General features: G+C 34.7%; 1 protein-coding gene across 2 annotated transcripts in view; it reads left to right on the plus strand.

Annotated features, from left to right (window-relative positions):
- The window catches only part of SESTD1 (SEC14 and spectrin domain containing 1), a 37122-nt gene that overhangs the window by 15707 nt on the left and 9077 nt on the right, over positions 1 to 12338 (plus strand). The window contains exons 5-12 of one of the 2 annotated variants that reach the window (XM_010713543.2): positions 596 to 709; positions 1654 to 1751; positions 2581 to 2636; positions 5051 to 5262; positions 7546 to 7668; positions 10274 to 10468; positions 11022 to 11136; positions 11596 to 11755. In XM_010713543.2, the coding sequence (XP_010711845.1) occupies positions 596 to 709; positions 1654 to 1751; positions 2581 to 2636; positions 5051 to 5262; positions 7546 to 7668; positions 10274 to 10468; positions 11022 to 11136; positions 11596 to 11755 (1073 nt within the window). The remainder of the gene's footprint in view (positions 1 to 595; positions 710 to 1653; positions 1752 to 2580; positions 2637 to 5050; positions 5263 to 7545; positions 7669 to 10273; positions 10469 to 11021; positions 11137 to 11595; positions 11756 to 12338) is intronic. The other variant, XM_010713544.2, reaches the window with a different exon arrangement.

Genomic DNA, 12338 nt, shown 5'->3' on the forward strand with positions numbered 1-12338 from the left:
AATCCTTTTAGAATTGATGTTCTTAGCTACCTGATTTACTGTTTCCATACTGAAATGTTCTGATTGAGTGAATTAATTTTCTTCTCCTTTTTTTTTATAAATTCAGAGGGATGTACAGAATGTAAAAATTACCTAAACTATAAAGGTATGCAGCACATTTGCATGGTAAATGCAGGTATTTAGCTTGTGTGGCACGAAGGTCTGCAAGAGAGTGGTGCTTTGCAGCATGATATCCTGCCACCGTGTTCACTGAAAATAGGTCACAAAGTATAACTTAATCAAGAAACATCAATACCGTGAAGAAAACAGCCAACAAGCATATTTCTTTTTCCTACTTTAAATAGGTGGTGATACCATTGATGCTTCTAAGGGATTCTGCATGAAATGTAGACTGTGTATCAAAACTATATGCCTCTATTAGGCCTCACCTAATTGTGGTCAACCGTGCTTCATAGGGATATTTAGCAGTAAGATGGTCACTTGTTGTGAGTCACTGAAAAGATCTGCTCAGTACCTCTGGACACACTTAGCACAACTTGTCAGGAACTTAAGTATAAGCATTACCTACACCTATATCTGATACTTATTATTGCAGGTTATTTTGGTATCTGCTAACAAGTTGACTCGATACATAGAACCATGTCAACTAACAGAAGATTTTGGAGGAACTCTCACCTATGATCATATGGATTGGTTGAATAAGAGGCTGGTTAGTTTTCTGTTTCTTTCAAATGTGTTGTTCTTGATCCATGGATTTCTATTCATGTAGGAGCCTTGCATAGAATTTGTCCTGTGTGTAGTATTGTGGTCCAAATGCATGCATTTCATGATGATAATTGAACTAACAGGTTCCTTAGTGGAGCTCTCCCATAGACTGTTACTCTAGTAGAACTTGAGTGTATGATGGAGTGGTTATGAAGGGAATTTTTTTGCCTACTAATGGGGAAATCCCTAACAAGGAAGAAATACTTTAGAGTTAGGACAGCTTAAAACTTGGCTGAAAGATCTATCAGTGCTGTCTTCCCAGTGGATACAGAGTTGCAGTAATCATACAGGGTTAAAATCTGTTTCAAAGATGTAATCTGAGTAATATGCAATATCTGACTACGTAGGCTTTGCTGTCTGTGTACTCTCTGCATTTGAAGAAACTGGTCAGAGTATTTTTTTTTAAATCGCTAGTATATCTTCTACCTCAGAGTTCATTACATTGTAGCTTGTTCATAGCAATGAAGATTTGGCATTTTCACAAAGCTGATTATTTTTACCCATTCAGCTGAGCTATCCAATGCTTTTGTAACACTGATTCAGCATTATGCCTGAGATTTAAATAAAGATAGCGGCATAAATGAAATGGTGAAGTAAGTATGTCCATAAGAACTTATAGGTTCTGTAGAAATCTAAAAAAATGTATTTCAGAAATCAGTTCTTCATTGTACTGTGTGATATTTCTTATCTTCCTAAAAGCTTCTGGTGCTCCTAAGTGTTCCATGTAGAAAACTATGCTCTTTTTGCTGTACTTTCTATATATTGGGAAACAATATGAAGATTGAAATGTATTATTGGAGCCACTGGATAAATTTGTATTGATGCCCTCAATATTTTATCGCTTATATTATTTGTATTTCTTAATTTAAAACATGCATTTTTGTTTAGGTATTTGAAAAATTCACAAAAGAATCAACATCCTTGCTTGATGAACTTGCTCTAATTAACAACGGAAGTGATAAAGGAAATCAACAAGAAAAAGACAGGTATGTAGTTAGGCTTTTGAAACTCATGGGTTTTTGATATTAAATTTCACTAGAAATCGCAATGATATTGAAAATACTGTAATACTTTAAATGTCATGAAATACGTAAGGACATTTTCAACATTTAAAAAACATCACAAATTTTGTCAGATGGATGCTTGTTTGGCTGCACCTCATTTTGATAAATGTGTACAAAGAGCAAGAATTTAATGACTGTTTTACTCATGTTTAGACTCAAAATGAGGAAGAGGGATTTACTCTGATACTGTTCTCCTATAAGTGGTTGATTTTCTGATGTAAATAGACTCCACAAGAAACTAAAGAACTGAACTTTTTATTTTTTTTAAACCAATGCGTCCTAACATGTATCTAAACAGTGTCAAAAGCAAGTTCATGTTTTCCATCATTTATCAAAGTCATAGAAAATAATTACTCTTTCTTTAGATTTACAAAGAGCCTATGCAATTAAGGTATTAGGCTGAGATACAGAAGATCAAAATTTCAGCTTCAGGCTTGATTAGAAATCTCATGACTGCACAAGTCAATGGGGCTTTTATCTTGTTCTATTATCCCTACTGGGGATAATTCCGTCAACAAAACTTCTGCCACTGTTGCACAGTTCTGTAAACTATGGATACTGCTGTTTGCCACTTGATCTGCTTTTCTCATGTCATGTAGATACTGCATATTCTGGGGTGTGAAGAAAAGAGATATGGAGAAAAGTACATAGTCTCTTAACAGAGTGTGATAGCTCTGATGTTGGTTGGAGCTTTTTAGTGCTACTGTAATGCAAATGAATTATTGACATTTGTTTATTACTTTTATTCAAGATCAATAGATTTGAACTTCCTTCCATCAGTTGATCCTGAGACTGTACTGCAGACAGGTAAGTTGAAAAATAATAATGTCAGTTAATAATGTTCATTAATCACTTTGTTCCTCACTTGAAAGCAGAGGGTGCGATAGCTATCTTAACCAATGCCACAATGTAATAAGCTTATCAATTAGTGTCATCTTTGTTGGGATAAAAAGGAAAGCAATGCGTCTTATTGCTTGCAATGCTGCTTAAAATAATTTTTAGTAGTGTTGATAACATCTTTACAGTGTTACAATAATTAGTAGCTTTAATTTGAAAGTACATTGCTTCTAGATAATGCTGATATGTTGGCCTCTCATGGAATGATTTCCTCTCAAGTAGCCACGAAATGGTAATGATACGAAGCATTTTCATGCACGAGTCAGATAATTTGCATCAAGCTCATACTGAGCTGCCCACCTATGAAAGTGAAGCATGGTTCTTCTGACTTCCATTCTTTGACTATCCCTTGAGCTTTAAACAGTTTGGTTTCTTTGAGATGTTTTTAGTGTGAATATCTTATTCCCAATAACACAGAATGGCACCGTAATTTGGACTAGAAATATGCTTAAAAATTTGTATAGAGTGGGAAGCAAAGCACAGCATAAAGATGGTGATCAGAGTCTGAGGAGTGCTCCTTATCTTATAGTCTCCTACTACATTCATGATGTGTGATTTGTGTAACGTCTGCTACTGAGAGCTACTGGCTCTGCATATGCTTTATCTTACTGAGATATGGGAGAATTCTCTAAGTGTTAAAAGGTTGTTATAGCCTTTAAAAATTTTTAAATACAAAGCACCTGTAGAAACTGTCAGACCTTAAAGTCAAATTGTATATACTCCTCTAATGAACAATGCAACAATACATTATTATTTTTTTTTTTTAGTAGATGGCTCCCAAGAAAGTTTGGAAGCATTGTCTATTTTTAATATTGTAACATAATGACATTCTTAGAGCTACAGTAATAGGTATAATAATGTTATTCAAGCCATAGGAGTTCCCAAGAGACTATTTTTTGTTGTCGTTGATCACTATATTGAAAGTTTGAGAATCAAAAAGTCATTTTTTTTCTCTATTAAAGTTTCCTACCCTTAAAGGGCAAATATCAACAAACCAAAAAAGGAAGACCAGTTTTGGTCTGTTTTGTTATTGTTCTGAGTTCTTAAAATAAGTCTCCTGACTTCCATAATTTATAATTATTGTTGCTTTTGCAGGCTGCTATGTAATTCTTACAGTTTGAAGAACTGTGTAACTATTACAGTTTGATAATAGTTTAGCTTAAAAAAAAATCATGAAAATATTAATTCCTTGCTGTGGAAGAAACATAATAATGTAAGATTATTCTAATATGACTTACAGAAATCTTAAACTGTTTTCCCTGCAACTATCTGTGCCTTGTAGTACTCCAGGAGGTGAAATCAATGATATTTATCTCAAGAGCTTAGCAAAATGTGTTTGAATTCTTATGAATTGTGTACATCTCACAGTATAAGGACAGAGTAATTTACAGATGCTTGCTGCAAATTCCAAGGCCTTTGGCATTTTTGTATAGATGATAATGCTTGAGTTTAAAGTCTGTTTTTCTGTGTTTACCTGGAGGTATTACAATTACTATGCTAGTATCTGGTTTTTTGTTGTTTCTTTATTTTGGTGAACTGGCACACCACCATTTAAGACCTGCACAGCTGTGGGATTGGCAGATTTTTTCACTTCTACATCAAGATGTCTTTACTGAACAAACACTTGCTAATTTGTTCATTGAGCTTCTGGATATACAAATAGACTGAGTTGGCTAGTAGTGGATGTGGAGTTCACATCTTAAACTTTGCTGCAGCTTACGAAAACTCACTTTCTTTGAACAGCTTAAGTGCAGGACTAAATAGACAAACTGTGCTATTTTCATATGCATTAAAGTTATTGCTCTATAGAGAGTCTGTACCATAACTCAGTGTCTAAGAGCATGATACTTCAGGTTCAATTCCATCCTTTCTTTTGCACTTTTGCACTTGTTAGAAAATCTTGTAAGCTGACCGGAGTGTGCTGAATTTGTTAGGGCTTCTAAATCATTTATTCTAAGAATATGAATTAAATGAGAGAAATATTTTGAATGCTACACAGTATTTTACAGTAAATGAGAACACTTACAGTCGTTCCAGAATCAGCACTGTGCTTTGCAAATGTTTCCTTATTATCAATATTGTATCTTTTAGATACCTGAAATATGGCACATGGTTTCTGCCCTATTTTATAGTTGGTACAACTCCCAGGCTGTGCCTGAGGCTCTGAATGTTAATGGAATGGTATCATTAAATGTGCATAATGCATGTAAGATTATTAGCTGCAGAAATGTACTTTTAGACCATCCAGCAGTACGTTTGCTGACTCATCACCTTGTGCTTATTTTGTATCTGCATTAACCAAATCATTATACGTTCCCTCAAAGGCCATGAGTTGCTCTCTGAGCTACAACAGCGTCGATTTAATGGCTCAGATGGAGGAGTGTCGTGGTCTCCAATGGATGATGAGCTGCTTGCTCAGCCGCAAGTCATGAAGCTCCTAGACTCCCTCCGAGAGCAATATACCCGCTACCAGGAAGTTTGCAGGCAACGTAGCAAGCGAACTCAATTAGAGGAAATTCAGCAGAAGGTAATGCAGGTAAGAATTAAGTTCTTGAATGCTGTGAGAAGCAGGTTTGGGCTCAAGACCCAGCCTGTATTCTCCTCCTATTCCTGAAACTTCAGTACACTGGTTTGACTGGATGCTTTATGCTTTGGCTACTGGCACAGGCTTTCCAAAGTCTCTTCTGATACAATAGAGGTGATTAGAATTTACTCAGCTCCACCTGCTTTCAACCCCACAGCAAAAAGCTTCACCACATCCCTTTGTTTCTTGCTGCTTAACTCATTAAGGAGTGGAATACCTGACATGATAGCAGAGAACATTCACATATGAGATGCATTTAGCGGTAGTTTTGTCTGAGAGTTTAGTTTTCAAGTTCCTGTTACTGAAGGAATGTTGTCATTTATTCCATTCTAATGCTGAATGTTTTAGCAAAGTTAAAAGTAGTTAAACACTGTATTTTGAGTCACCTCTGACCAGAATAATAGACATCTTTTATTCAATTGTTAAAGGCCATAATGAATTGGTCCTGTCCTTTGGAAACAGGCATGTAATTGGCACTTCCAACATTTTGTCAGCATGGTTTCAGAGATAAGAGAAAGAAATCTCCATTTCTTTGATTGTGTTTATCACTTGAAATTAGTTCTATGTTTTTAAACATTTTGCATAGTTTGAATGTTCACAAAATAGAATGAATGTTGCTTCTAACCTTTATACGCTAACATTTCTAAAGCATGGGGAGTGTGAATCAAGTACTTTCCCTTCACAGTATTCCAAATAGGGAAGAAAAACTAATCAATCTTGTTTTTATTTCTAGCAGCAAAATTAGCAATAGAGTAATCATTTTCACTTGTGTAGTCATTCAAATGATTATAAAAGGAAAAAGTAAATATCAACTTTTTTTTGAGCTGGAAATAAAAATGTATAAAAGGTGACAATAGTACTGTATCAAACATTAGCATGGCAGTGGATGTAATTGGGTGAGAATTTTTCCCCCCTGTGGTAAAGCTGTATTGGTTGAAGAAGATGTGCTGATTGAAATTAAATTTATGACTTAGTTTGGCTAACAGCCATTGTTAATGCATTTAAATAGACTTGTTTACTGGAGCATCAGCCTCATTTTGCCACTAATTTTATTAGGAAGTCTTTTGTTTGCTCCCTCTATACTATGAATGCTGCATAGTAAGTGAACTGACTCTCAGTGTACACAGCAAGAATATATTTCAATATTTTACTAGCTTAGTCTGTTTTATAGAAAAGTACATTTTAAAGCTCTTTAGATGGCATAAAAACATGGAAAAATCTACTAAGTCTGTAAACTGATGTAGTTTCCTTTTGGCTTGTGGGGGAAAAAGACTTGAGCTCATGGTAAATTAAAGAAGATAATGATGGGCTGGAGGCGAACTGGTGTGGGATTTATTTTGCCGAAACAAACAAGTTGCAGTATAAATGTGCTTGCAGTGCTTTCAGTTGGAATGGGTATGACAGAGAAAAGTTGCTCCCTTATGTTGCTGATTTATTTTCCATCTTTTTTCTTGCTTTGCATTCCAATTTAACTCTTTGTATACCTTCTTACATTGCTAATCAATGTTAATTACTATTTTTCAAATCTTAATTCACAAAAAAAAGTGACAGACCTTACAGTAATCTCTAATCATTAAAAATTAAAAATTGTTCCAAAAGTAATGCCTCATATGTATTTCCACGGAAACTATAAAGCATATAAAGAGCACAATAGTGCTGATTGATAGAACAAAGTCTCAGCTACAAAACTACTTTCTTCAACACAGTTGCCACCACTATTTATGCACTTTTTGCCAATGATGAAAAAGCCTGCTTATAAAAATGTGAACCAGTGGAGATGATCCAATGTTTCACAGTTGTTGTGACGGAGTCACTGCTAAGAAAACGTTCATCTTTCCATGTGTTCATATCTACTGTTTGGTCTCCGTAAATGTTCATAAGTAAGTGTTGAATGTCAGTGTGTCTTTCCTCCCATGTGGAGGAATTGAATGACACACATTTGCTCCATATGCACTTCCATGTCAAATGCCATTCTACCAGAAATAGGAGATGTTACTTCTAGAACAGACATCTTTTGCTCCATGCTTTTGTGGAGCTGATAGGCTGAGATTAATGAGAAGTAACTTCTATATAATGCTTCTGAACTTGTGGATGGATTCGTGGGAAGACTTCCACAGATGCTGAAAAAGATTACATATATTTTTAAATACTTAGTTTTGCAACTAAATACTTTTCTACAAGTTTCCACATAGTTGATTTGCTGTCTTATTTTTGTCATATTTATCTTTTTTACAGGTAGTTAATTGGCTTGAAGGACCTGGATCAGAGCAGCTAAGAACCCAGTGGGGAATAGGAGATTCAATTAGAGCCTCACAAGCGTTGCAACAGAAGCATGAAGAGATTGAGAGTCAGCACAGTGTGAGACTTCCACTGTCCTTTTCAAGTAGCAAAACAGTTCTAATTGCATGCAGTTATGTATTATGCATTTTGGTTATGAATATTGAGGAATTCTGGATAGTGAATGATTTTATGGTTAACTGTCTGAGCAATTTAAGAACTTGGTATGTTCATTATATGTAGATGATATTTATTGTTTTCCAGTATAGAAAAATACTGATTTTTATATACGGTTTATCTATAGTTTGTTGTTAGGGAATTTTCTTACATCGTCATAGCAATTATTTCCTTGTCCTTCTCTGCCTGCGGCTGGAGAGAAAATGGCTGAGAAGTCCTATATTTTTTTTACATGAATGAGTTAATATTTGGTCTTTGTTAAACTACATTTGCCAGGAGTTGAAACTGGCTTAACACTTTCAATGATCAAGACTTATGAATATAAGGTATATTTCAAGGAAATATAAAAAATATTTTGTAATTATAGTGAGTTGATACCACAGAACTATGCATTACCTGTAGCTAAATGCTGTCTTTGAAGTCTGAATTCCCCCTGAAGTTTACAGCCTGGCCTACAGCTTTCTTATCACCATCAGGCACAGGCAATAACAAACACTGCTTGGTTATCTGATGCTGACAGTATTTTGTAGAAACAACAATCAGAACAAGTTATTTTCAGGTTTATACCATAAGTAGTAACTGTAATCCCCACTTACGAATTGAAATCACTTTCGAAAATAGCTTTGGAGAAAATTGATTTCTAAACATCTTCTAATAGCTGAGTGCACATTTTCTCTTTCACTGTTTCCCTGATTTCTTTTTCCTCTTCTAGAAATTGAAATGACAGCTTTTTTTGCTTTTCCTTTCATCATCTCTCATCTGTTGCTGATTTTAATGCTTGTATTTTGAAGACACTTTCAAAAATGTTTGATTTGTTATCGAAATTGCCTTTTCCACTCCAGTTTATTTCAAAAAATATTTTCCACTTTCAGGGTGTTATTTTATTTTGCTTTGGGTGGAGTGTGCTTTTTTCCCCCTCATATTTTCTGCATGTTTTATTGATGGGCGGTATACTGGAGCTGTTATCTTTGAGTGAATGTTGGCTGTTTCTCCGTAATTTTGATGTGTTAGAGGTGTCTATCTAAAATTCCACTATAGAAGACATCATAAATATATTGTATTTCTGGTTCACCAGTCTTTTTATTTGACTGATAGTTTAAAAATCCATTTTCTTTAATGATAAACTATTAACGTAGATTTTCTTGTTTGACTTTTCATATTTTGCTTGTCACAATCAGTAAGCTTTCTTTGTTCAGTATCTAACAGTATAGTGTGAACCTAAGTGAACCTGTACATCTATAGCATGAGTGTGGCAGTAGAAAATTTTCCCCATACTATGTTATCCAAAATGGCTCTTGTGAGGGGGGAAGACTTATTTTGCTCTTAATTTTTTTTGTTGATTGCTAGTTTAATTTTTTTCATAGCTGCTTTTCCTCCTCGCATTTTCTCATACTCTGCTTCTTCCTGTGAGCGGATGATAGAGAAGATTTCAAGTAAAATGAAAAGAAAACTAAGAACATGAATATTTATATTGTTTTGCATGCTTTGTAAATAAATAATGCAAAAACTAAAGGCATAATATTAAAAAAAAAAAAGAGGGGAAAAAAAGAAAAAAAACAATACCTAAACTAGTAGCATAGCAAGAATACCAATTCAGTCAAATGTTTGAGGCCAATAGATGGTGCTATTCAGCATCATTTCAAGTGCATAGGGCATTTGAAAAGCACTTCACTGTAGGCTAAAATAAAAGCTGTTGGACAAACATGTTTAGGCATCTGAATCACGCAAAATGAGAATGTGATCTTGATGTATCATGTAGTGTTTAAATCCCCCACAACTGTTAAATATTTGAAGTACTTTCTTCTGCAAATAGACCACCATGACACTAGTTAACTCCTTGTGCATGCATTTAGTAGTCAAAGCACTTGAAATCAAATCTAGAAATTTTGAATTGAATAGTGTAAATTTTTCCTTAATTAAGAAATAAAGGTCATTTTCAAGTTCCAATAAATGGATGACCTGAGGAATTAGAGGATAAGAATTACTTTGTCTCTATCAACAGTAGTAGTTTTTTTCTAAATGTTTAAGAAAATTACTGAAGCTTTCAATTGTCACCAAAAGTAACACCTAGACATTCTTTTGAACACCTTTTGAAATAGCTTACCAATTAACAAAAACTTTTCAGTACAGCCCCAGAGGCATATAAGTATTAGAAGCTTGTTTAAAAATGGGGAGATTCTTCTGTTGATTCAGTGATGTAATTTGAGTGAAGTTTGTGCTGTGATCTACAAGCCATGCTACTCACTGTTTGTAATCTTCCCATTTTACTGCACCATTATTTTTTTTAAGTTACAGTACATGCATTATTTCAATATGTACTAATTGCTTCTTAAGTTGATTTGAAATTATGGAAACTTTTCCCTCCTATGTGAGAATTGATAATTATAGTGTAAGCTGGACTAAGATCCCTTTTAAATCTGATTATGTATTAATCTGCAGGTAGATGTATGCCTTTTTAAAAGAAAATTGTTTGATATTATTTTAATGCTTAATTATCTTCTATTTGTAGGAGTGGTTTGCTGTTTATGTTGAACTTAATCAGCAGATTGCAGCCCTCCTAAATGCGGGGGATGAGGAGGACCTTGTGGAATTAAAAGCATTGCAGCAACAGCTGAGTGATGTGTGTTATCGACAGGCCAGTCAGCTAGAATTCAGGCAGAATCTATTACAAGCAGCACTTGAATTCCACAGTGTTGCCCAAGATGTAAGTTGTTCCCTTTTGCTTCTCACGGACTCACCTTTAGTGTGTTATTAGTATAGTATTGTAAGTGTTCAATACATTGGGAAAGTTTGAAGGGGGATAAAACATAAAATGTTACTTGGAAAATGGAGTAACTCTTCATTTAGTGATTGAAACAGTGAGAAAAAGAATTTTTCTTTGGGAGAGAAGTTGTAGTATATCTTGTATTTCAATAGCATTCATCACTGAATGGCTAGTAGTAAATAATGAAAAAGTGCTCTAGCTTTTCTTGAAATACGTATTACCTGTGGCACACTTTTTTTTCTAATTTTGAGAAGAATTTGATACGATCTTCCATAGGTTCTTTTTAAGATTGACATTTATTCCTTTCTTATAGCTGTGTAAGGAGTCTTAGGTTTCTCTCCTCCCCCCCATTTAGAGATATATTCTCTTGGAGTTTTGTAAGCAAAGAGAAACCTGTAAAATGACGCATCCCCAAACATTTGGAGCAACACTGCAGACTTGAGCACCTTGAAGCCCCTTCTTTTTAACAGCAATATGTTGGTTTTCACTTTAGTTATCTCAGCAACTGGATGGCTTACTAGGAATGTTGTGTGTAGATGTGGCACCAGCAGATGGAGCATCAATTCAACAAACTTTAAAATTACTGGAAGAGAAATTGAAGAGTGTTGGTAAGCAGAATATTTCTGCATTTAACTTACATACACTAATAATACTCTCTTTAAAACAAAATAGCGGGGAAAAAGAAGGTAATAACTAGAAATCGAAAGATAAGTAATGCTCCACATAACTACCTTTGACTTGCTGATACTGTTTTGTCTGAGGAAGTGTACTGGAAGTGCTTTCTTGTTTTACATGTTTATGTTTACTATATACCTACTCTGCATTTCATCTGTAATGAAGCACTACTTCTTTGTTAATGTAGATGGGTGCTTTCTCTAACTTAGAAGTAAGGAAGGGTAAAGAAATACAAAGGTAGTAATGTTCTTATCTCCTTCCAGCCTTCCATCTCATAGATTCTATTGCATTTTATCTCTTTTTGGTGAGAAGGTTAACAAGCTTAGAGTGTCATGGATATATCTCTTATTTTTTTTTAACCTTTTAAAATTTTTTTGCTTTTTTTTCTTCAGATTTAGGTTTGCAAGGCTTGCGTGAGAAAGGTCAAAGTCTTCTTGATCAGATATCTAATCAGGCATCTTGGGCCTATGGAAAAGATGTGACCATTGAAAACAAAGAAAATGTGGACCATATCCAAGGAGTGATGGAAGATATGCAGCTTAGAAAACAAAGGTAAAACAGTTCTGTTACAATTTTCATGTACTAACAAGTCACTTCAAAACACATATTTTCAGAGAGACTATTTTGCTTTACTTTCAGTTAATGGATGTAGTGCAACTGTAATTTATGGTATTTGTGATACACTTAAACAAGACAATCTTTCCCTGCCTAATTTGTTGCATATTCCTAAATTCATTTCAGTGTTGGGTGGCAGTATTTGAGTGCTTTTCTATACTCATAAATGTTTAAGACACATTCCCTTTGTATGGAGTTTTGGAACAGATGCAAGAGAGCTTTTATGCTAGCAGTTTGAGATGCAGTGTATGCTAATACTGCAGTAATGATGATAGCTCTAAAGTTATGTGGAAATTATGTTCCAGCTTGTTTCTCATTTTCTTTTTCACAAACTCTTTTTGAATGTGGCATTTTCACTCCTAAAGAGAAGAAATTTGAGCTTTTGCCAGGTCTCACTTTGTACCCTTCCCCTGCACCAGCAAATGGTGGAGGCACAAGAGTTCAACTTTCAGAATGTTTTTGGTCTTTTTCTGTGAGTTTTGGAATACGATGAGGTGAGGGATGAAATCTTAGTAGTGGA

Source organism: Meleagris gallopavo, chromosome 7, assembly GCF_000146605.3.
Source record: "Meleagris gallopavo isolate NT-WF06-2002-E0010 breed Aviagen turkey brand Nicholas breeding stock chromosome 7, Turkey_5.1, whole genome shotgun sequence".
Lineage (NCBI taxonomy): Eukaryota > Metazoa > Chordata > Aves > Galliformes > Phasianidae > Meleagris > Meleagris gallopavo.